General features: G+C 38.8%; 1 protein-coding gene and 1 pseudogene across 3 annotated transcripts in view; both read left to right on the forward strand.

Moving 5' to 3' along the window:
• Positions 1-25,940, forward strand: part of Abcg2 (ATP binding cassette subfamily G member 2 (Junior blood group)) — a 192,124-nt gene that overhangs the window by 124,997 nt on the left and 41,187 nt on the right. For all 3 annotated transcript variants that reach the window (XM_045144048.1, XM_004665419.2, XM_045144049.1), the window contains 4 exons: positions 13,220-13,279; positions 14,210-14,324; positions 14,880-15,032; positions 23,111-23,268. In XM_045144048.1, coding sequence (XP_044999983.1) covers positions 13,220-13,279; positions 14,210-14,324; positions 14,880-15,032; positions 23,111-23,268 — 486 coding nt within the window. The remainder of the gene's footprint in view (positions 1-13,219; positions 13,280-14,209; positions 14,325-14,879; positions 15,033-23,110; positions 23,269-25,940) is intronic.
• On the forward strand, positions 2,158-2,956 carry LOC123458764 (annotated as a pseudogene).

Consider the following 25,940-nt stretch of genomic DNA (forward strand, 5'->3'; position numbering starts at 1 on the left):
TCTTAGGTCAAGGTTTCATGTCCTTCCACATTCCTCTTGAAAATCAGCTCCAAAAGGCCAAAGCCACACAGTCAGGTGTCTAGCAGCAACCCCACTCCTGGTACCACTTTATTGTTGCAGTCAGGTCCACATTTCTGGTATAAATCACCCAACCAAGAACAGTTTGTGGGAAAACAGAGGTGGATTTTGGCTTACAGGCTTGAGGGGGAAGCTCCATGATGGCAGGGGAAATGACAACATGATCAGAGGATGGACATCACCCCCTGGCTAACATAAGGTAGACCATAGCAACAGGAGAGTGTGCCAAACACTGACTTGGGAAAGTGGCTATAACACCCATAAGCCCACTGCCAATACACTTCCTCCAGGATGCATTAATTCCCAAATCTCCATCAGCTGGGAATCTAGCATTCAGAATACCTAAGTTTATGAGGGACACCTGAATCAAACCACCACAACAGGCAAGCGCCTTAACCGCTAAGCCATCTCTCTAGCTTCCCCACTTTTTTTTATTAGTTAGGGACATATTCATTGTGTAAACATCACCAGTTGGTACCATCCTTTCCTTCATCTCTGCCCCTCCTCCAAAGGGAACCTCTTTGTTGGGGATGCAGGTCATCCCCATGGGGATTATGGATTGTGCATTGTGGGGGTAGCCATCAGTTACGGGGAAGAGGCAATATCGCTGTGCATAATGTCATAGCAGTCTTTTCATCCCCTCTTCCACGAAATTACCTGAGCCATGGTAGGTGTGTTTTAAGTCTACTTCAGTGATGGGCTCTCAGGAGCCTCTGGATCTCTGGCTTGGTAGGTATTGAGTGTCCTCAGTGTTTGTCTCCTTCACCCTTGTGCTGATAACAGGTTCACTGAGAAAGTAGCACTCTTGCTCATTTCCCCAGTTCCTCTATGGTTTCAGCTGGGGCTGTGGTGGAGTGCAATGGGTCATTTCTCTCTTCAGGTCCCACTTCTGTCTGAAAAAGAGAAGCAGATTCCCCAGTGTAGAGTGAAGTCAGCACAGGTTAAATGGGATAAACATTAGTAGTTTAGAGAGAATTTAATGGTTGTAGACCCTCTTATAGCTCAAGATTAGTGGGAGCTTGATATTGGTAAGCAAACTCATTATCTAGATATGATTGACTTGTTTCCCAGTTCCAGATATGGGTTCTTTTCCATTGAGTGGCTCTGTTAGCCAATCCAAGAGCATCTGGTTACCCATCATGGCTGCATGCCACTATTGCACTTGTGTGTGCATCACATAAGGTTGCATGCTTCTGAGTAGCTTAGACCTCGAGTTGCTCAGACAGATGTTGGCTGCCTTCCCCCAGTAGCTCAAGTAGCACCTTTTAGCACTAGATAGGCTAACTGTGTGGGGACTTGCTCTCTTCCAGATTCTACCCAGGTCTCTCCATGTTGCATATTGACAGTGTATGGTGTTTTCAGCAGTAGGGTCTTACCATTAACCTCTTGTGGGTAGTAAAGTGCTCTGACAGAAATCTGTTTTGTTTTGGGAAACCTTGTAGGTCTGTCTTATCAATAGCTCATTGTGTGTGTTAACCGCATCCTGGTACTGGGAGTTACAGGCCAGTACCAAGGAAAAAGAGAGAAGAAAAACAAGGAAAATAGAAAGAAGAAGAAGAAAAAAAAGAAACAGGAGAAATTTAAGGTTAGGCTTCATCTTACCCTCTCCAGGGCCCTTTGATTCAGATGCTCCCCCTAAGATCCTGTTGAAGGTCCACCCTTTCAATCTATCTTCCAGGATATAGGATTCTATGGTACCAGTTCCATTTGGGTTCAGTTTTGTGACTCCCCCCATATACTTCCTTCAAGCCCTACCCTCCCTATTGTCCAGGCTCTTTTTGTTTTTTTGAAGCAGGGTCTCACTCTAGCTCAGGCTGACCTCAGAGTGACAGTGATCCTCCTACCTCAGCCTCTGGAGTGCTGGGATTAAAGGTGTGAGCCACCACAACCTAGGTAGTCCTTTGCTTTTTAAAGGACCGTTTTAATCAAATGGCCTATTTATAGTAAGTTCTAATCTTGAGTAGCACTTTTCATAATAAAGGCACATGGAAAATATTTAAATTTTTAAAAAAATTTTTATTAACATTTTCCATGATTATAAAAAAAATATATCCCATGGGGGCACCGGAGTCCTCCCGTATCCCAGCAGGCAGTGCAGTCCGGAGACGCTGACAAAGGAGCCGAGGAACAGTCGCAGCTGCTATCCGAGGAGCCGGTGTTGCCGAGATTGCCAAAATGTATTGGAGCTTTTAACTGAATTGAAGAAAATCCAAACTAAATTTGAGACTGTAAAGACAGAAGCTGCAGCAAGGAGGATTAAGTGCCAATGCAACAAAAAAGACAACCAGAGTTAGTGGAAGGAAATCTTCCTGTTTTTGTGTTTCCCACGGAGCTCATCTTTTACGCAGATGATCAGTCAAAACACAAGCAAGTGTTGACTCTGTATAATCCCTATGAATTTGCCTTAAAGTTCAAAGTGTCATTCGTCAGAGATGTCCGATCCTCTCACTATGGTGTAATCGACAAATTTCGTCTCCAAGTTTCTGAGCAAAGCCAGAGGAAGGCTTTAGGAAGGAAAGAGGTTATTGCCACTCTTCTCCCATCTGCAAAAGAACAAAAAAAGGAAGAAGAGGAAGAAAGGATAAAGGAACATTTGACAGAAAGCATATCAAACAGAAGTGTCTCTTCAGGTCCTAGTTTACTATCTTCCTGGGAGTGGTGTGCATTGCGACCCTGATGTTGCCTACGCTGGGGGATATGGAATCGCTGGTGCCTCTCTACCTCCACTTTAGTGTGAATCAAAAATTAGTGGCTGCTTATATCTTAGGTCTTACCACAATGGCTATACTAAGAACATAAGCAAGGATTAAAACTGACTGACAAAGTAAATTTATCATGAATATGAATGTGGACTGCCTTTTATCTCTATCCCACTCCATTAACATACTACAAAATTATTGAATGATTTCTAATAACTGCAAATGTATAATATATATTTTCAATTAGTGTTTAATTTTGTCTGAAGACTCTAGCACTTTATGTTACAGACAATAAGAATACTTCTGAGTGATACCTATTGTGCAAATAACATTAATTAAAATTAAAAAAAATATCCCATGGTAATTCCCTCCCTCCCCCCCTTGACACTTTCCCCTTTGAAATTCTGTTCTCCATCGTATTACCTCCCCATCTCAATCATTGGAAAATATTTAAATTTAAGACAATTATAATTGATCTGAAGTTATACAATTGAAGTCTGTAGTGATAAGAATTTGGTATCTAGGTTCATGAGTCAGCTCTATTTTAAGAGCACCTAGTAATTATATTTTTATTTTTAACCAGCAATAAATTCATATTCTGAGCATGGTGTTGAAGTGGGAGCTAGAGGGTTAGGGAATTGAGTATTTCTATGGAATCTCCTCTTTATCGGTCCTATTAGTTTACAGCTGTGAGATATTGGGCTTATTAATGTTTTCCTGGTTTTTAGAGAATGGAGTCTATAGTTCCCTGGTGTTGGTAAAGCTTTTTTTTTAATTTTTTTTTTTTATGAGACAGGGTCTCACTCTAGCCCAGGCTGACCTGGAACTCACTCTGTAGCTCACACAGGCCTCAGTCTCACATTGGTTTTCTTACCTCAGCCTCCTGAGTAGTGGGATTAGGGGCATGAATCACCATGCCTGGCTTAGTGGTATGGTGTTGGAAAATGAATGTGAATTTGCTCAAATATCATTACGTTTGATTCTCATTTATTTTTATTTTTTTCTTTTCACAATTAAAAAAAAATTTTGTTCATTTTTATTTATTTATTTTGAGAGCAACAGACAGAGAGAGAAAGAGGCAGATAGAGACAGAAAGAGAGAGAGAATGGGCATGCCAGGGCCTCTGGCCACTGCCAACGAACTCCAGACGTGTGCGCCCCCTTGTGCATCTGGCTAACGTGGGTCCTGGGGGATCAAGCCTCGAACCGGGGTCCTTTGGCTTCACGGGCAAGCGCTTAACTGCTAAGCCATCTCTCCAGCCCTCTTTTTCACAATTTTTATTAACATTTTCCATGATTATAAAAAATATCCCATGGTGATACCCTCCCCCCACACACTTTCCCCTTTGAAATTCTATTCTCCATCATATTACCTCCCCATCTCAATCATTGTAGTTACATATATAAAATAACCAACCTATTAAGTACCCTCCTCCCTTCCTTTCTCTTCCTTTTATATCTCCTTTTTAACTTACTGGCCTCTGCTACTAAGTATTTTCCTTCTCATGCAGAAGCCCAATCATCTGTAGCTAGGATCCACATATGAGAGAGAACATGTGGCGCTTGGCTTTCTGGGCCTGGGTTACCTCACTTAGTATAATCCTTTCCAGATCCATCCATTTTTCTGCAAATTTCATAACTTCACTTTTCTTTACTGCTGAGTAGAACTCCACTGTATAAATGTGCCACATCTTCATTATCCACTCATCAGTTGAGGAACATCTAGGCTGGTTCCATTTCCCAGCTATTATAAATTGAGCAGCAATAAACATGGTTGAGCCCGTGCTTCTAAGGAAAAGAGATGAGTCCTTAGGATATATGCCTAGGAGTGCTATAGCTGGGTAATATGGTAGATCAATCTTTAGCTGTTTTAGGAACCTCCACACTGTTTTCTACAATGGCTGGACCAGATTGCATTCCCACCAGCAGTGTAGAAGGGTTCCTGTTTTTCCACATCCCCGCCAACATTTATGATCATTTGTTTTCATGATGGTGATTCTCATTTGTTTAATGGCGCGTTACTCTATTTCCTTCAATGGGCAGGAATAAGATAGTAAAGAAAATTATTGTGTGTGGATCAGAGTAAAAGGACGAGGTTCTCGATGAAGGTAAGAGCACTGTGTGGGATTATAACCCTATGCATAGGACTAAAACTTTATGTTATGCCCACTTCTTATTTACGATCAGTATAGAAGTTTTGATCTACTGTTTTTCTGACTTGGACCAGTTCGTCCCTCCTTAGGCAACCTGGTGGTTCCCTACTTCCCAGAGGTCATCATGTTGGTCCTAAATTGGTGAAGACACCCAAATGGCTTAGTGCACTACCACCCAGAATTTCTGGACTCAAGCAATCTTCCTCCATCAGCTTCTTGAGTAGGTGGGACTGTAGGCATGTGCCACCATACCCAGTCCTATTTCTTAATTCTTTCATAGGCTAGTTAATACTCACTAGGAGAATGAAGCAATAAATGATGCTTACAAAGCTTTTTATGTTTTGCACATATTTAGGTAAAATGACTTGTGAAAAATTGATTATCTTTTATGAAGCATAATAATCAAGAAAATGACAGGGTAATGATAGAGGTAGACTGCTTGTCTAGCATGCAAGATAGTAGGTTTAATCCCAGCATTGAACTCCTTCCAAAATAAAACGCCTGTCACTTCATATTTGTTTTGAAAGAGGTAGAAGGTAACATGATTGAATAAATGCAAACATATATATATATATATATATATATGTGTGTGTGTATAGATAGATAGATAGATAAAATTCATACTTTGTGATGGCATGTATGGTGTGTGTGTGGTGAATACAGTGCATATTGTGTGATGGGATGTGTGTGTGTATATGTGTGTGGTGTGGTGTTGGAATTGAATTCAGGCCTTTGAGCACGCTACCAATCTCATGATTCTTTTCAACAAGTAGAGTAGTAATTCTAGACTCTGAGTGTATCATGTGCTCAAGGCTCTATGATATGCTTATGGCTAGATGGGCTGCATTTCAGCAGAGGAATTCTGGGCTCCTCTAATCTCAAAGTATAGCTCATAAAATATAGACAAATCTTGAAATTTTTTGAATTTTATAATTAAAGGGACTACACGGATTGGTATTCATGCTCACCCACATTTCTGATTTGGGTTTGAGAAAGTTCATACCATTTTTTTTTCCTGCAGGGTTTCCATTCTTTCTGTTGTCTTCTGGTTTCAAATAAGTAGATTCTCTATGGTGCATGTCAGGTTGCTGTCACTACCTTATGTTTGATTTGTGTTTCAAAACACTATCACCATTTAAAATGGTGTCTATATTCCAAAACAGCTGATGAGAATCTGGACTTTCCTTTGGACATTAAACAAAAGCTGTTCATGAGAATTCAAAAGATTTTCCTCTCTTACATACAATCTTTTCTCTAACTAGCACCAAAAATCTCTGAAAAAAAATCATTGCAGTATATGTATAGATATTCTACAATTATGAGGGGAAACTCAATGTTTTTTTGAAGCTTGTTTAATAATTTATTATGAAATAATTTCCAACTTAAAACTGCAGGAACATAATGTTTTCACCCCGATTCTATGTTAATATTTCACTGCCTTTCTGTTATCACTGTCTCTTTTGTACCCATTGTCATTAATGATTTGGGGAACCCTTTAAAACTAGGTTATCTACTTTGTGGCTGTCCTTTAACCCCAGCTCCTTCAGCATAAATTTTACAGAAAGAAGGACCCTCTCCTATATAATCTCTCTCAGTCATTTGTCAGCAGTCAAAGGGGAATGTAGTACAAAGGTAGTAATTGGTTCTGAAGATTCCTCACAAAGTTAATAGACCACTTTATCATGTGTATTATTCTCATCAACCTGTTTCACACAACATGGTGCTATCATCCTAGGTAGGTGATGGTAAAATTGTTTACTTGGTGATGTTACTGTCTGCCAAACATCACCATATGTCATAATTTTGCTGTTTTAATGTGATTGGTATTATAAAAGGAGATACTCATGACGTTATTTCATAATCCTACTCATCATTAACCCTCAACAGATAAACTTCAGTCTCTGGGGATGGAGAGATGGTTTAGTGTTTAAGACACTTGCCTACGAAGCCTAAGGACCCAGGTTTGACTCCCTAGTACCCACGTAAGCCAGATGCACATGGTGGCACATGCCTCTGGAGTTCATTTGCAGTGGTTGGAAGCCCTAGAGCACCCCTTCTCTCTCTCTCTATCTGCCTCTTTCTTTCTCTCTCACTCTCAAATAAATGAAAACAAAACAATTCCAGTCTCTGTTGATGATTCGGTCTGTCTGGATCACCTACCACTATTATAAAATTGACAAAGGGTGACTTCCTGTTATCCTCATCTCCTCTCACATTTCATAATCTCAGCACAAGTGGGAAAAACTTCATTCATCATCTTTTCTTTCAATTATTATATAGACTCATGGATTTGTATTTTATTTAATGGCATTTAGTAATAATACATCAGTATTATTTGTCTTGATACTCCTATTGTTCCTGATTTGGTCAGAGGAGATCTTTCAAGGTAGTTCCTCTTCTTCATTCTTCTCATTTATTCCCTCATTAATAGCATTTCTTTGACATAAGAAGAAGTTCTGGTGTTACTGTTTACTTAACCAGGACTTTGACCTGGAATCAAATGATGGTCATTTTTGTGGAGGGTAATATTTAAGGACTAAGATCTGGGTGCTTAGAGTACCATAGCTTCTATGATATATGTATATGTATATGTATATGTATATGTATATGTATATGTATATGTATATGTATATGTATATGTATACGTATACGTATACACATACACATACACATACACATACATACATACATACATACATACATACATACATACATATATATATATGGACGTACATTTATACTGTTGTTTAAAAACTGCCTCTTGGGCTGGAGAGATGGCTTAGTGGTTAAGTGCTTGCCTGTGAAGCCTAAGGACCCTGGTTCGAGGCTCGATTCCCCAGGACCCACGTTAGCCAGATGCACAAGGGGCGCACGCATCTGGAGCTTGTTTGCAGTGGCCGGAGGCCCTGGCGTGCCCATTCTCTTTCTCTCTCTCTGTCTGTCTCTCTCAAATAAATAAATAAAACAAAAAATTTAAAATTTAAAAACTGCCTCTCATGTGAAGGTGAACGTAGATCTAGTTAGGAGGGATGAGAGTAGTAGTTGGTGGTGGAGGAGTGGACAGTGGTAGACAGTACTGTTTAGGGTTCCCAGCTATACGTTCCTGTAGCTAGGTATGTATGTATGTATGTATGCAGTATGTATGTTGTAGGTATGTATGTATGTATCTATCTACCTATCAATCTAAACTAAAACCCATGACTTCTCATTAATGTATCAATTTTAATCTAACACACCAAATTATTCCTACCTTTCTATTTATTTTTCTCAAAAAAGTGATAAACCTTGCTACTCTTCTTTCCACCTTTATATGTTTTTTTTTTCCTGAAAAAAGTGATAAAACCTTGCCATTCTTTTTATCATTATTATTATTTCTATCCTGTGGATTGAACCAAGGGTCCTGTATTTACTAGGCAAATGCTCTACCACTGAGTTAAATCCTCAGCCCTCATTAGTCTTATTTACTGGTTGGTTCATTTTTCTTTTTTTGTTAAATATTTTTAAGGGAGGAAGGTTTTATTTTACCTTCCAGTTTCAGGTTACAGTTTATCATGGTGGGAAAGGCATGGCAGCGGGAGTTTGAGGCAGCTCCACACATTCAGTTCACAGTGAGGAAGCAGAGAGTGATGAAGGCTGCTGCCCAGCCAACTCTCCCCTTTAAAACAATATTTTATTTAGTTATTTGAGAATATATATATGTATGTATGTATGTGTATGTATGTATGTGTATATATATATATATATATATATATATATATATATATATATATGGAGAGAGAGAGAGAGAAACACGAATATGGGTCTACCATATATATATATGGAGAGAGAGAGAGAGAGAAACACGAATATGGGTCTACCATGGTGTCTAGCCACTGCAGTTGTCTGTAAGGAGTGGTACCTTTCCTTTGGCTCTTACATTCCTTCTGCCACCTCTTCCACAATGGACCCTGAGCCTTGGACTGTGTGAGATGTTTCATTGCTGGACGCTCCTCCATCCCTTCTTCTCAACACCATGTTGCCTTTTGGGTCATCCCAGTGGTCATTGCAATCTGATAAAAGAAGCTTCTCTAACCAGAAGTGAGAGTAACATTAATATATGAGTATGAACATTAAGTGTAGTGGTTTCAGGACAATTTGGTGAGAGTAATATATGCATTTATCCAGACAAGAGCAGGCTTTATACCCCTAAGGCTCATGACCTCCTCTGCCAAAGGCTTTTGATTAGGTTTTCAGTACCAGGCATATACTCCTTCCCATAGAGCGGGCCTTCAGTTCAGTTAGAGAGCACTTGGTTTCCCCCAGAGCAGTCATGACACTATTGTACTTGTTAAGTCATTTGTTCTGTCTGGGCAAACCTGAGGCTTCCAGTGTCCACTGTTTTCACTGCTGATGACTTCTGTCTCCCATAAGGCTGCACACAGTGCAGCTTTTTCCAGCTTTCAGTTGAGTGGGCTATGGGGAGAAGGTTTTCTGCTCAGCGCCAGCTTGATTCTCAGTGACTTTGCCACTCAGGCATGTGGAGTCTTCAGCAATAGAGTCTTACCATCTCTTTCTTCTGGGAAACCAAGGGCCTTGGCGATAGCCTATAATGTTTTGGAGGCAACAGAGGCCACCCTGGCCAACAGCTCACGGGAAGGTATCACATCCCTGGCACTGAACATTTTCTAGTAACAATCTATGGCTTCTGGATGTGCCATTATTCATGAAAGTAGATTTTCATGTGTCTTATTCAGAATATCTTGAATTTTGATTGATCCTCCCCCCAACCCTTTTTATTCCTTCACATAACTAATATCTGCATAACTTCTGGATGTTTTCTTCTACTTAACCCTCTACAGCCTGTGTTCTTTCATCATGGGAAAGGAAGGCGAGTCTAATAGAAATGATTTTTTTTTTTTGTGTGTGTGTGTGTGTGTGATAGGGTCTCATGTAGCCCAGGCTAGCTTTAAACTCAGTGTGAAGCCAAAGATGTCCTCTAACCTCTGATCCTCCTTGCCTCTGCCTTCCAAATGTTGAAATTATAGGTATATACAACATTACTGGGTAATAGCAATGATTGACATTATTTGAATAGAAACAATAAATGAGGATATAAATTTTCTTTTCAGGTACAATATACTGATTTTCACCATTGTTTCACCATTGTTACTATATTAATTGAATTTATTTTTGTGACACATAAAAATATAAAATTGTATATATCAATTAAATTATCCTAATTCTTGGATTTTTTTTTTTTACTCAATTTTTTTTTCTTAGAAATAAGTCCCAGCCAGGCATCGTGACTCACACTTGTAATTCCAGCACTCATTAGGTGGAGACAGGAGGATTCCCACGTTTTGGAGGCTGGTCTAGGCTACAGTGTAAGATGCTGTCACACACAGACAAACACACAAACAAAAGTCTTACTAATAAAAATGTAGAGATTTATTTGCTCAATGCTGTTTGCTTACTAGGTGCTAGTGATACAGAAACATTATATTCTAATGAGGGATTGAGAAACCAGAATCCTTTCACTCTGTTTTCTGTTGTGACATAAGAATGGAAAGAACAAGTGAAATAGCTTGTCCTTGCCTTGGAAGGCTAGGCATGTGGGGACTGAGAAAATAATGACATATACACGTATGCATGTGTTTAGAAATTGGCTGTGCTCCAGGAATGTCATTCACCTCCTTTTGTCCATAAACAACACAGGACCAAAGATGGACCATTATCCATTAAAATGTAATAGAAGTAACAGGGATCCTCCAAGTAAGCATAATGTCATATATTAGCCTGCATGGGGAGGGAAAGAAGAAGTCATAGTATGTTACAGTTCTTATTGGGGTTGTTTTACAGGATAATGAGGAGGACTGCACGCAAATGCTATAAAGCAATAAAGAATGGGGAATGGCTTATGAAGGATGATAGAAGAATGAAGGGTAGGATTGGGAGACTGAAGAATTATGTATGGACTATAGACTGGAACATGGCTTGTCAGCAAATACTTCCTCTAAATGGACAGATGATAAATATTTTCAACATTATGGGCCATTACCAATGTTGTAACTAAACTCTTTAAACTTTATAGCATGAGAGCTGTTGCCACAGGGTAACCAATGAGTACAGTTCTGTTCAGATCACACTGTTGATGAAAACATTGTGTTGATATGTGGACTAGAATGTTAACTCCAGGAGGGCTAGGACTTTGTTTTTCATTATTTGCTTGGTTTCTTCTCAGCTCTAAGCCATGTTCTACAAGAGCGTCTCATATCTAATAATATTGGTGTTGAGTGAATGGAGGTGGAATTAACTGCTTCTGATTAGAGCTCTTACATTTGTGATACAACATTATTATTTTAGGGTTGGTACAAGCCAACCTAAGACAATTATTACACTCTGTCTTAACGTATTCATGTTCAGTTTCTGGTTTATCATGAAATTTCAGTCTTTATGTGAATGGTCAGTTTTAAAACCTGAAAGTTTCATGGTAGTAAAGTCTTATTAAATAAAATGTCAGTTCATGTTCCTTTTAGAAACATTTACTAGGTAGCTGTTAATAGAGAAGATAATCAGTAAGTATAGATAAATGTACTTTGAAAATTTACCCAGGCTTCATTATGTTTATATGAGGTAGTATGTAACAGGGAAGGGGAAGCACAGTAGAGAAATAGGAGATTTTTATATGTTACAGCTTGATTAAGGTTTACTGAACTGTTATTTTATTTGTTCAGTATTTCAGTGAGCGGTACATCAATTATTGAGCAAAACAAAAGGTGTATTTCACCCTAGCACCTGCCAACCATTGTATAATTGTAATACTTCAAATACAATAGACAATAAATACTGAAGTCCCCTTGGATTGGTCCATCATAGGATGGACTTTTGTAGGCATGATTATCTGAACAAAAGAGCTGACACCTTTATCCTTTTACTTTTACTGTTTTCTTTATAGAACACATCTTGACCTACTTACTAATTCTATGGGCAGAGTACCACTCTAGGATATTGAATGTGCCAACTCTGGCCCCTGCTTTGTCATTCCTGGACAGCGGAAGTAACCCTGCCCTTAGTCACTCCCCCTTCTGTTCGTTTCACTTAACCATTCCACCTGTTGCCCTTAGGATGAAATTCAATCTTGGGTTACAGCACAATCAACACTGCTGTTAGATTTTTCATCTTCTTGATTTAAATCTTCACTATTCTTATTCATCCACATAGTTTGTTAAGCATACTGTTGTCTGTTCTTTACCTGTAAGTCATCATCAGACACTTACTAGGGAAGGAAATGATCTATTCTGAGGATGTGTGTTTTCTCTGTAATTGGTAAGATATTGTTCTTTGGCCTTAATCGTAGGTGATGCTTTCTCTTATCATTAGCTACTCCTATTCTAACATTTGTATTTTGTTTTCAGTTGTGTTGATTTTTGGTCTGATTAGATTTTAGTAGTGAGAACACTACTACTGCAAGTTACATAGTGATTGTGTTAAAACTTAAAGATATTGATCATCAGCATTGCTCCAAAGTTGTGTACTATGTACATACTAAAAGAGATAATTGGTGCAGAGATTCTTTGCGAATCTTCTTTTACTTATTTTAAAAATCTGCTAAGAATTTTATATAAGAATCTGTTGCTTACTTCAAATAACTGTTTTTGTTGTTGCTAGGGATTGAACCTATGGCCTCATGCATGATAAGCACTGGCTGTACTGGGTTCTGTGCCTAACCCAATTTCAAGGAACCTAGAACATTGAGTATATCATTTCCCCAAAGGTTTCAGTTGTTTCAAGAACAAGTTCTTAAATAATAATAAAGGAAAGGATTTAAAGGACCTTGACTCATTTTTCTAATAAATCCTGTCAAATGGTTGACATCATTTGTATACTGGATTTCTACTAATCAACAGTTATTGTTTCTCTTTAAGAAATGGTGCTTGGTTTCAATTTAAAAAACTTTTTTGTTTATTTTTATTTATTTATTTGAAAGTGACAGAGAGAGAGAGAGAGAGAGAGAGAGAGAGAGAGAGAGAGAGAGAGAATGAGAATATGGGCGCACCAGGGCTTCCAGCCACTGCAAATGCACTCCAGACGTGTGTGCCCCCTTGTGCATCTGGCTAACGTGGGTCCTGGGGAAATAAGCCTCAAACCGGGGTCCTTAGCTTCACAAGCAAATGCTTAACCGCTAAGCCATCTCTCCAGGACCCTTGGTTGCAATTTTATCATCCCTTATTGAGTGTGCTCAGTAGACTCTCTAAGTTAATAGATTTCATGTAAAGTACAGCATTAAATTAGGATGTTTTTGTGTTTGTAGTGGGATCATGAAACCTGGCCTCAATGCCATTCTGGGACCCACAGGTGGAGGCAAATCTTCGTGAGTATAACAGAAGTATAAGTAAAACCTTTTTTGTTTATTACAATGTGTGCTTGCAAGTGTCACTTTTACATGAACAGATGTTGGTTGAATATTTGCATTGCATTTCTATGTTGTGCCTAGGTGCTGTGGGTTGGGCTAGCCTGTGGTTTCATCACAAGGACCAGTAAGTCTTACTAGGTCAACTTTACTAACAGGGCATGGTGAAGGATTGGTATATAGTAAGGGGCCATGTTTTGAACTAGTGAGAAGTAAAAGGAATGGGGGAATATTAAAAATGAAGAAATGGGGCAGAAGGTATAATTGAAGTCATGAGGACCAGTTATAGCAGAACATTGCTTGGGTTGTGATCTCTAAGGTCTAATAGCCAGAAGCATCATTTGAGGAGGTGTGTTGTATGAAAGCTAATCTTTTCTTGCTTTTACATTTGGGGTTTTCTTGCAGCATTTAATGAAAAGGAAGCTAAAAATTTGGAAAAAAATATATAATATAATATAATATATATATATATATATTACATATATATACATTATATATAAATTTGTTTTAAACTACAGATTTCTTTAAACTTTGTGTGTGTGTGTGTGTGTGTGTGTGTGTGTGTGTGTGTGTGTACGGTGTGCCAGGGCCTCCTTCCATTATGCCAAGCCATTTCCAGTCCCTCTCTCACCCTCCCTTTTTTGAGGCAGGGTCTAAGTTTAACAAGGCTCGTCTGGAACTCACAGCTGGCTTTGAACTCACAGTGATCCTCCTACCTCAGCCTACTGAGTGCTGGGATTACAGGTGTGAGCCATCATATCCAGCCCTAAACCAGAGATTTCTTGATTAGTTAGATTTTGAGCAGCCGTAGAATGTAGGCTTGTAGTAACTAAGCAATATAGATCATATTGAAGGCAGCTCCTCCACCCCAACATCTATATCCTATTATAGGTTGCTAGATGTGTTAGCTGCAAGGAAGGATCCACATGGATTATCTGGAGATGTTTTGATAAACGGATCACCTCAGCCTGCCAATTTCAAGTGCAGTTCAGGTTATGTGGTACAAGTAAGTATAAACAGGTTTGTGTTGTATGTTTCCTCTCCTTCTATGGGCTTCTATGGGCCTGTGCTTATAATTTGCTTCCAATTGAATGTATGATTTGCTTATAGAACCAACTTTCTTTATACAAGATTTTCATAATCTCCCATTAAATTGAGGATGGCATTAAGTGGAAAAAGACAATGTGGAATAGCCTTGTTGGGCAATGGTAGAAGTTCTAGGTATTATGTAATTTGCAAAGTGTACTTTTTTTTTTTTTTGCCCTTCTTTTTTACCTTCCTTCTTCCCATGGCACATGGCTTTGACAAATCCTACCAAGCAGTTTGGCTTTGTCATTACCATAATTACATATGACCTATTTGGGTGGACAGATGAGTGATTTAGAATGATTCCACTGGGTTTTTTTTGTTTATGGAGTTGCTGCAGTTTAGAACTGCTTGTTTACCATTAGCTAGGATTTTACCTTAGATGTATGATTTGTATACATTGCATTACATATGCTAGAGTGATGGCAATAGAAAAGACTCGATATGTCTCACTAAAATGTCATTTTGTCTTAAGGATGATGTTGTGATGGGCACGCTGACAGTGAGAGAAAATTTACAGTTCTCGGCAGCTCTTCGGCTTCCAACAACAATGAAGAGTCATGAAAAAAATGAACGGATTAATGTGATCATTAAAGAGTTAGGTCTGGACAAAGTAGCAGATTCAAAGGTAATATGATAAAATTTGAGTATTTTAGTCAGAAAATAGGACATCCCCTACGTGAATGACATGGCCTTAATCAAAAGTTTCCATCATTGCCATTAATTATAGTCAAAAGTGGCCACTTTTTGTATGGCAAGAAAAAGACTAGTTTTATAAAATGAAGTAGGAATTAAACTGAAAATACATCCTAGGAGTGGAGTGTGGCCCAACGAGGAAATAATGTTCTTGACATGTGGCTTTTTCCAAGGGACCCTCTTCAACCCTCTGTGTTGAAGTCACTGCTCATTTGATATTTTGGCACTAACATTTCTTCTTTCTGTTTTTCTCTCCCCATCTTTTAGCTATTCTTCTTTTCCTCCAGTGGACTTTGTCCCATTATCTTTTGAGGTATATTTCTAAAACTGAGAAATGAGGAGAATCTAAGGATTCTTGTGCTGTGGTTTCACTTTGCTGTAATTTGGCTTCTAAAATGATATTTGGTCATGTTGGGATTCACTTCTAATTTGTACAATTTTAAGTTACTTTTCTGTATTTCTTTTCTGACAGTTTTATCTATCTTTCCCTTTCTCCTTTCTTCCTTATCTTCTGTTAAAGTTTATTTCCCTAACGCTTACATGCCAGGCTGTGTTAGGTTTTAGAGAATAGCTAAGAATGGACAAAGTGACTCCTCTTTTTGAGCATTATATAGGATTAGGATTAACCAGTCCATATAGAAGTTTTATTGAGCATATATTTGGACATTGAGTGAAAATGTAATGGTTTAAATTGTTTAATTCCCACCCCACACATTTCTGTCCTTCAATAATGATGGTGGAGTTTTCCATGATCCTTGCTGGCAGTCTTCCATGTTAAGTGTATTTTGTTTGGAAAAATAACCTTTCAAATGTAACCATTTACCATTTATTTTTTTTTATTTTTTTAAAAATTTTTATTTATTTATTTATTTGAGAGCGACAGACACAGAGAGAAAGACAGATAGAAGGAGAGAGAGAGAATGGGCACGCCAGGGCCTCCAGCTTCTGCAAACGAACTCCAAATGCGTGTGCCCCCTTGTGCATCTGGCTAACGTGGGACCTGGGGAACTGAGCCTCGAACCGGGGTCCTAAGGCTTCACAGGCAAGCGCTTAACCGCTAAGCCATCTCTCCAGCCCAATACCATTTATTTTTGTTTTCTAAGTTGTTGACTTTTCTTTGGCTTTATTTAGTTTCTTTTTTAAAATATTTTATTTTTATTTATTTATTTAGTTAGTTGACAGAGAAAGAAGGAGAGATAGAGAATGAGCATGCCAGGGCCTCCAGCCACTGTAAATGAACTCCAGACACATGCGCTTCCTTGTACATATGGCTAGCATGGGTACTAGGGAATTGAACCAGGGTCTTTTGGCTTTGCAGGCAAATGCCTTAACTGCTAAGCCGTCCCTCCAGCCCTAAATAACATAATCTTTTTTTTTTTTTTTTTTTTTGCTCAGTATTATTTTAGATATTCGAGGTTTTTTGTGATTCCAAATGATTTTTTAGATTGTTTTCTCTATTTCCATGAAGAATGCCTTTGGAATTTTGATAGGGATTGCATTAAATGTGTAGATTGCTTTAGGTAAGATTGCCATTTTCACAATATTGATTCTTCCAATCCAGGAACAAGGGATGTTTCTCCACTTTCTAGTGTCTTCTGCAATTTCTCGCTTGAGTGTTTTAAAGTTCTCATTGTAGAGATACTTTACTTCGTTGGTTAGGTTTATTCCAAGGTACTTTATTATTTTTTTTGATGCAATTGTGAATGGGAGTGATTCTCTGATTTCATCCTCTGTGTTTTTGTTGTTAGCATATATGAAGGCTACTGATTTCTGTGTATTTGTTTTGTATCCTGCTACATTGCTGTAGGTTTTGATCAGCTCTAACAGTAGAGTCTTTAGGGTCCTTTATGTATAGAATCATGTCATCTGCAAATAATGATAACTTGATCTCTTCCTTTCCAATTTGTATCCCTTTTATGTGTGTCTCTTGCCTTATTGCTATGGCTAGGACATCCAAAACTATATTAAATAAAAGTGGGGACAGTGGACACCCTTGTCTTGTTCCTGATTTTAGTGGAAAAGCTTCCAGTTTTTCCCCATTTAGTAATATGTTGTCTGTAGGCTTGTCATAAATAGCCTTTATTATATTGAGATATGTTCCTTCTATTCCCAGTCTCTGTAGGACTTTTATCATGAAGGGATGTTGGATTTTGTCAAATGCTTTCTCTGCATCTAATGAGATGATCATGTGAGTTTTGTCCGTCAACCCATTTATATAATGTATTACATTTGTAGATTTGCATATGTTGAACCATCCCTGCATCTATGGGATAAAGCCTACTTGGTCAGGGTGAATGATCTCTTTGATATACTCTTGTATTCTGTTTGCCAATATTTTGTTGAGAATTTTTGCATCTATGTTCAAGAGGGAGATTGGTATGTAATTTTCTTTTTTTGTTCTATCTTTGCCTGGTTTTGGTATCAGGGTGATGCTGGCCTCATAGAAGGAGTTTGGTAGAATTCCTTCTTTTTCTATTTCCTGGAAAAGCTTAAGAAGCAATGGTATTAGCTCTTTCTTAAAGGTCTGGTAAAATTCAGCAGTGAATCCATCCGGGCCTGGGCTTTTTTTAGTTGGGAGATTATTGATAACTGTTCGGATCTCCATATTTGTTATAGGTCTATTTAAGTGATTGATCTCATTTTGATTTAATTTAGGTTGGTCATATAAATCAAGGAAATCATCCATTTCTTTCAGATTCATACTTTGTGGAGTATATGCTTTTATACTATGTCCATATGACATTAATTTGTGTCTCTTCTCTCTTACTTTTGGTCAGATTTGCTAAGGGTTTATCAAACTTGTTTATCCTTTCAAAGAACCAACTCTTTGTTTCATTAATTCTTTGATTTTTTTTTTTTTTTGGTTTCTATTTCATTAATTTCTGTCCTAATCTTTATTATTTCTTCCCATCTACTGATTTTTGGTTTGCCTTGTTCTTCTTTTTCCCAGGCTTTAAGGTGAAGCATTAGGTTGTTTACTTGCAACCTTTCTAATTTCTTAATATAGGCACTTAAGGCTATAAATTTACCTCTTAGAACTGCCTTCATTATGTCCCAGAAATTTTGGTATATTGTGTTCTCATTATCGTTTGACTCTATAATTTTTTTTATTTCCTTCTTGATTTCTTCATTGACCCATTCATCATTTAGTAGTGTATTGTTTAGTTTCCATGATTTTGTATATGCTCTATAGCCTTTCTTGCTACTGATTTGTAGTTTAATTCCATTGTGGTCAGATAGAATGCAAGGAATTATTTCAATTTTCCTAAATTTGTTAAGATTTGCTTTGTGTCCTAATATATGGTGTATTTTAGAGAATGTTTCATGTGCTGCTGAAAAGAATGTATATTCTGCAGCCTTTGGATGAAATGTTCTGTATATATCTGTTAGGTCCATTCCTTCTATGACCTCATTTAGTCCAGATGCCTCTCTGTTTATTTTTTCCCAGGATGACCTGTCAATTGATGAGAGTGGGGTGTTAAACAACCACTGTGTTTGGTGTTATCTGTGACCTTAGTTCTAATAGTGTTTGTTTAATAAATTTGGGAGCCCCCATGTTAGGTGCATATATGTTTAGGATTGTAATGTCCTCCTGTTGGAGTGTGCCCTTAATCAATCTAAAGTGACCTTCCTTATCTTTCTTGACTAACGTTGGACTGAAGTCTACCTTGTCAGATATTAGGATAGCAACCCCTGCTTGTTTTCTAGGCCCATTTGCTTGAAACACCGTTTTCAACCTTTCACCCTAAGATAATGTCTATCCTTTGTAGAAAGGTGAGTTTCTTGGAGACAACAAATTGTAGGATCCTGCTTTTTAACCCAGTCTGCAAATCTATGTCTTTTTGTTGGGGCATTGAGGCCGTTGATATTAAGAGATATTATTGAAAGGTGTGTATTTATGTTTGCCATTTTTTTTTGTGTGTGTGTGTTTCTGGTTCTACCTGCGCTCTCTTCTGTTAACTAGTATTTGAGTATTGCTTGTTTTTTCTAGGTTCCTTATATGTGTGCTTTTCCTTTTCTTCAGCATGGAGGATTCTATCAAGTATTTTCTGTAGAGTAGGTTTTGTCATCAAATACTCCTTTAACCTGCTTTTGTCATGGAATGTTCTTATTTCTCCGTCTATTTGAATGGATAGCTTTGCAGGATAAAGTAACCTTGGTTGACAGTTGTTATCTTTCAGAACTTGGAATATATCACTCCAAGCCCTTCTGGCTTTAAAAGTTTGTGTTGCATAATCTGCTGTAATCCTGATGGGCTTGCTTTTGTAGGTAACTTGATTTTTCTCTCTAACTGCTTTCAATATTTTTTCTTTGGTTTGTGTGTTTGGAAGTTTGATTATAATATGGTGAGGAGAGTTTCTTTCCAGGTTTTGTCTGGCTGGGGTTTTAAAGGCTTCCTGTATCTGCATTGGCACCTCTTTCCCAATTTGGGGGAAATTTTCTTCTATGATTTTGTTGAAGACGCCTACTATGCCTTTGGAGTGGAGTTCTTCTCCTTCTACTATGCCCTGAATTCTTATATTTGATCTTTTCATAGTGTCCCGAACATCATGAAATTCCCACTCATACTTTTCTATAAGTTTGTCTTTCTCTTTGTTGGACTGTATTAGATCTGCCACTTGGTCTTCTAGCTTAGATATTCTGTCCTCTCCCTCATCCATCCTACTGGTGAGATTTTCTACAGAGTTTTTTATTTCATTAACTTGTTCTTCATTGCTAGTAATTCTGACTGGTTTTTCTTTATTATTTCTATTTCCTTATTTATGTCTTGTATTGCCTTCTTTATTTCATGAAATTGGTGTCCTGCATCTTCTTTGATTCCTTTGATTTCCTCTTTGATTTCTTTTTTTTTTTTAAAGCATTTTTATTTATTTATTTGAGAGTGACAGACACAGAGCGAAAGACAGATAGAGGGAGAGAGAGAGAATGGGTGCACCAGGGCTTCCAGCCTCTGCAAATGAACTCCAGACACATGCGCCCCCTTGTGCATCTGGCTAATGTGGGACCTGGGGAACCGAGCCTCGAACCGGGGTCCTTAGGCTTCACAGGTGAGCGCTTAACCGCTAAGCCATCTCTCCAGCCCTCCTCTTTGATTTCTTATTGATTCTTTTGCTTTGTTCTTTGACCTCTTTGAACATATTTACCATCATTTTTTTGAAATCTTTCTCAGGCATTTCCTCTAACTCGTTCTCACTGGAGGTCATTTCTGATGCATTAATACTTTTAGATGGATTTATATCATCTTGCTTTTTAGTGTTTCTTGAGTTATAATGTATATATTTTTGCATCTTGGATTAAGTTAATGCTTGGATTTTCTAGCTGGCTGGGTATTCCTAGCTGTATAAATTGATTTGATGTTATATATTTTCAGGGTAGGAGCTTAAGGTGTTAGATGTGGCTCTCAGGACTCTTAGAGTGTCAACAAAGGTGTTCCTAGGGGTTGAGTTTCCCTGGTATGTGAGTATTCAAGTAGGCTGAGTGGAATAAAATACAGGTAGATTCTAAAAGTTAACTAAACACTGTACACATTCAATCAAAAACAGCCCCATGTATGTATGCCGGAGTAGTTATTATAATAACCAGATCCTCTATCAACAAAGAGGTTAAGATTTCTGGTCTGTTGAGGGATCCAAGTCAGCTTGTGACCAAGTGAGACCCTTCCCTGGTGCAATTCCAGTTACTTTGGATGATTTTGGTCTCAGTCAAGTTGCTGCCTGGGTTGTCGGGCTGCTGTTCTGATTTCTGGAGCTGGGCACTGGCTTTTCCTGCAGGGCAAACTGAGCCTGGCAAGTGTGGCCCTGCAGATCAGCACCCCTGCTACTGGAACTGCTGCTGTTAAAGCTGCGGCTGCTGGGTCTGTAGCCACTGCTGCTGAAGCTGCTGCTTCTGGGTCCACTGCTGCTGCCACTGAAGCTGCTGCTGTGGGATCTGTCGCTGTTTCCGCTCCTGGGTCTGCTGCTGCTGGGGTTGCTGTTACCGGTGCCAGAGCTGCTGATGTTGCTGCTGGACTCTGCTCCTGCTTGGGTCCCGCTGTCGGCTCAAGTTGGCGTGGTCGGGTCCCAGGACCGCTGCTCTGTTCGTTGGAGCTGGGCTCAGGCAGTGGGGGAGGGGAGGGAGCCGCAGCTGCTCTGGTTCTCTCGCTGTTCTATGTGTCCATATACATCGTGGTCTGCTCCTCCACTGCTCACTGCTGCTCTCCCTTCACGTTTCCTGAGTTGCGGAGAGTGCCAGTGTGAGGGGAAGCTCCCGCACCTGGCTCTTCCTGCAGCTCGAGCTGAGCCTGGTGGCTTTCTGGTGTGCTGTAGCCATGGTTGGCGGAGCTGCTGGGGCCACTTTTGCTGGCCTGTGCGGGCTCTGGATGCTCTGGATCTCTCCTACTTCCCTACTGCCGCTTCAATTTCCTATACACCTCACTTTTTAGTAAAAGTGTGTATTTTGCTGAGTTTTTTTGGTCTTTTTCCCCCCTAGGCTGCTTTGGCATGGTACCTACGCCACCATCTTAACTGGAAGTCTCTTATTTAGTTTCTTGATTTTTGTCTTCCATATTAGGTACTTTTGGTCTGTTATCTCTCTCTTTCTCTTTGTGTGTGTGTGTGTGTGTGTGTGTGTGTGTGTGTGTGTGTGTGTGTGTGGTGTAGGCTGTTGTTCCTAGGACGTCATTCATACTAGTCAGGTGTTCCACCACTGAGCTGAGCTGTTCTTTTTTTTCCATGTATAGTATGTGTGGTGGGTGGGTGTGGAGGTATGTGTGCCATGTCATTCTGTTCTTTATCTTTAAGTCATCATTGCTATTAATTGCTTGTTTGGATTTCTGGGAGAAATACAGAAAGGCACTTGTTGATTTCTCAGAATTTATATAATCTAAGTTAATAATAATTTTGAAATCTTAATTTTATTAAACAAACATAACATGTATAGAGCAGAGAGTTTGTTTGCTAGAATTTTTAGACATATAATGGTATGTTACTATTGTTATTGCTATAGATTTCTCAGTTGTTAACATCTCATCCCATAATTTCTTCAGCTGTTTCTTACTGTAGTATTTTAGGGAAAACTATGTCATATTTACCTCTCAATACAAGTCACAATCCTGTAAAAATAAAGATGTGAGGCTGGTAGTGAAGCTCAGTGATAGAGTATATGCTTAGTGTGCACAAAGCCCTAGAGTCTATCACCAGCATTTAAAAATTAATTAGTAACTAAATGAATGAATGACTATAAGAGAACATTTACTAACTTTATCACAGTGCCAGTATCAACTAACAAAAATGAACAGTAATGTTATATTGTATTCATTGACATCCCAAAATTGTTCCTAAAGGTCTCTTTTAGTTCAGTTATTATTAGAGCCCAATCAAAGATTACGAGTAATAGTAGATATAAGTTTCAGAGTTGGTTCTCATTTTCTTCCTCTCCCATACCTCCACTACCCTCACCACACAATATTAACTGGTTAAAAAAAATGAACCAGTTGCTCTGTGATATATCCCACCTATGAATTTGTTTGAAGGATGAATCAGAAATTCTTCAGTAAGATAGTGTATAAACACATCAGTTTGGAAAGGTGGAAGAATGTGAAGTCTACTTGTTGCAAGTTCATTCTTGCTTAAGTCCACATAGGAACATTTTGAGGGAGACAGTTTGGGTATTAAATTACATATAAGTTTCTGCCAGCGCTTGCTCTTTTCTTCTCCTACCTTTGTTGTCTGTATCATAATGAAAATTTTATTATGTCTCTTAGTATTATCATTTACTATCTTAAAATTAGATATGTGACTTGAGAAGAAATACAGAACTGTTAAAAGATCTGGCTTCTTATAAGGTCTAACTACTTAATAGCTCCGAGTTTACTCATCCAGTAAAAAGTAATTGCTTTCTTCCAGGTGTCTTCCCCCCCACCCCCTTGCTGTTTGGTATGATTAGGATCACAAGCTAACTACTTTGCTGGCACAGGTCATTCTACCAAATGTAGCATTCATTCTTGTTGATAATGACAATATTTTGCTTTAGGTTGGAACTCAGTTTATCCGTGGCGTCTCTGGAGGAGAAAGGAAAAGGACAAGTATAGGAATGGAGCTGATCACGGATCCTTCTATCCTGTTTCTGGATGAGCCCACAACTGGTTTGGACGCCAGTACAGCAAATGCTGTCCTTTTGCTCCTGAAAAGGTAAGTACTTTAGGAGCCCTAATCTTTAATTTATTTAATATTTACAGGGAATTCAGAAATGAATAGAATTTCTTCCTTCTCTATTAGAGGGAAACAGTTAACAAAGAAATGTTATCAAAAAACATAGGTGGGCTGGAAAGATGGCTTAGCGGTGAAGTGCTTGCCTGTGAAGCCTAAGGACCCTGGTTCGAGGCTCGATTCCCCAGGACCCACGTTAGCCAGATGCACAAGGGGGCGCATGCGTCTGGAGTTCGTTTGCAGAGACTGGAAGCCCTGGCGCGCCCATTCTCTTTCTCTCTTTGTCTCTCTGTCTGTCTATCTACCTGTTTCTCTGTCTGTTGCTGTCAAATAAAAATAAATTAAAAAAATTAAATAAGACATAGGGAAGGATGGCTGTGGTAGGGGTGGAGTCCTATTTTAAATAGCAGGATTATCAGAGAAGACCTCAAGGGCATGACAAGTGAGCTGGGAGTGAGTGAGTGAATGAAATTGGGGAGTTCTGGTTGGAAGAAACAGCCAGCAGCCCAGAGGCAAAGCATGCATAGTGTGTCTGGGAACATCAAAGACACAAGAGGACTAGAACTCAGTGACTTAAGTATGGTGAGTGTTTGTTAATGTCCTGTAGATTGAGTGGCCAAACAACAGAAATTTCTTTCTATTAAGTAGAAACTTTGTACGGACATGTCATGTATTGGTACCGTCATTTTCCCCCCTCTCTGTCCCCATTCCACTGAGGGGCCTCCTTAGTAGGATTGCTGATATTCACCATGTAGTTGTAGGTTATGAGTTGTGAGAGCAGCAATCAGTCATTGTGGGGAGGGCTATGTCTGGATATTCCCTCCCCCCCTGTGGCTCTTACATTCTTTCTGCCCCCTCTTTGGTGAAGTATCCTGAACCATGGTGGGTGTGCTTTAATTCTGCTTTAGTATTGGGTTCTCAGCAGCTTCTGGATTAGTGCTTTCGTGTGTTTTGAGTATCCTTGGTGTTTGTCTGCACTACCCTGGCGCAGGTTATTAGGCTTGCTGTGGAGCACCCTTGCTCATATTGCCAGCTCTTCTGTGGTTTCACCTGGCCCCTGGCTGCTATGTGAGGGGTAGTTCATCACCTGTCAGGGAGTCAGGCATCTATTCTTGTCTTGTTGGTAGATTATTGTTGTCCTTGGTTCTCGGTGTTTGTGTATATGTGTGTGTGTGTGTGTGTGTTTATCCCTGCTTTCTTCTGGTATAGTAAATATTTTAAAACTAAAGCCTGGTTGTTCGGTATACTCACTGGACTGTCATTGCTTTTACATTTTTAGTAGACAGAGCTGGGAAATATACATAGATGGGTGTACAAGATCTGTAGTTTAATTGACAATATATTGAATATGATTATATAAGTATGTATTTTTTTAAAAATTTTTATTAACATTTTCCATGATTATAAAATATATCCCATGGTAATTCCCTCCCTCCCCACCCCCACACTTTCCCATTTGAAATTCCATTCTCCATCATATTACCTCCCCATTACAATCATTGTAATTACATATATACAATATCAACCTATTAAGTATCCTCCCCTCTTCCTTTCTCTACCCTTTATGTCTCCTTTTTAACTTACTGGCCTCTGCTACTAAGTATTTTCATTCTCACGGAGAAGCCCAGTCATCTGTAGCTAGGATCCACATATGAGAGAGAACATGTGGCGCTTGGCTTTCTGGGTCTGGGTTACCTCACTTAGTATAATACTTTCCAGGTCCATCCATTTTTCTGCAAATTTCATAACTTCATTTTTCTTTACCGCTGAGTAGAACTCCATGTGTATATTTTATATATTTTGAATAGAAAGATATATGCAAGCCTACATTGATATCTACTGATGCTTCTATTAGTGTATATAATAAAAGGTCATGAGTTAATAATAATTTTTACCATTTCAGTGTTTGAAATCTAACTCATAATCTCACTATACTCCTCTGTTTCCTTAAGCATGTAATTTAGTTGTTCAGTCAACTAGTCCTAATTGCCTGATCACCTCTGGAAATCCCTCTGCTAGACATAACACTTTCATGTACTACCATAGGAGTCTCTAGCATAGGAGATGAGAAATAGGCAGATATCTAAGATTTTACATCTTAAGTTTTAGATGACAATTGCACATATGAGTAAAGATCCCTACTTGTGTGTCTTAATATTAGGATTCTGTTCCAGAGCATATGCAGGAAATTTTATTATCTGTAATTGTGTTCAATAGAGAATGATGAGTTGATACAGGATATTGTGACTTTATGTATTATATTCTAGGCACACTTCCTTATACAGAAAGCTCTAATCTGGCTTTCTCAGGCACTGCTGTGCAGAATAATCACCTGCAGGCTGGTACAAATACAAGTTCTGTTTCTGTAGGTCTGAGATATAGCCCAAGAGTGTCCACTGGACACTCTTACAGAGAGAAGATACGTTTTTGATGCCACTGGTCTGCAGACCCCTCTTGAATAGCAAGCTTCTCATGCAATTCTACTTCCTGTTTCCAGCTCTTTATTACCTACCAACTAATGTTCTAGTTTCTGAGTAAAGGATTCATCATTGGTATCTTTTGCTATAGTCTCTCTCCCTTTACAATTTTCATTGTGTGTATTCATTTAATGCAGAACTGTGCTACTTAATGACACTTTCACACAAGTGTACATT

This window comes from Jaculus jaculus, chromosome 2 (genome assembly GCF_020740685.1).
Source record: "Jaculus jaculus isolate mJacJac1 chromosome 2, mJacJac1.mat.Y.cur, whole genome shotgun sequence".
Lineage (NCBI taxonomy): Eukaryota > Metazoa > Chordata > Mammalia > Rodentia > Dipodidae > Jaculus > Jaculus jaculus.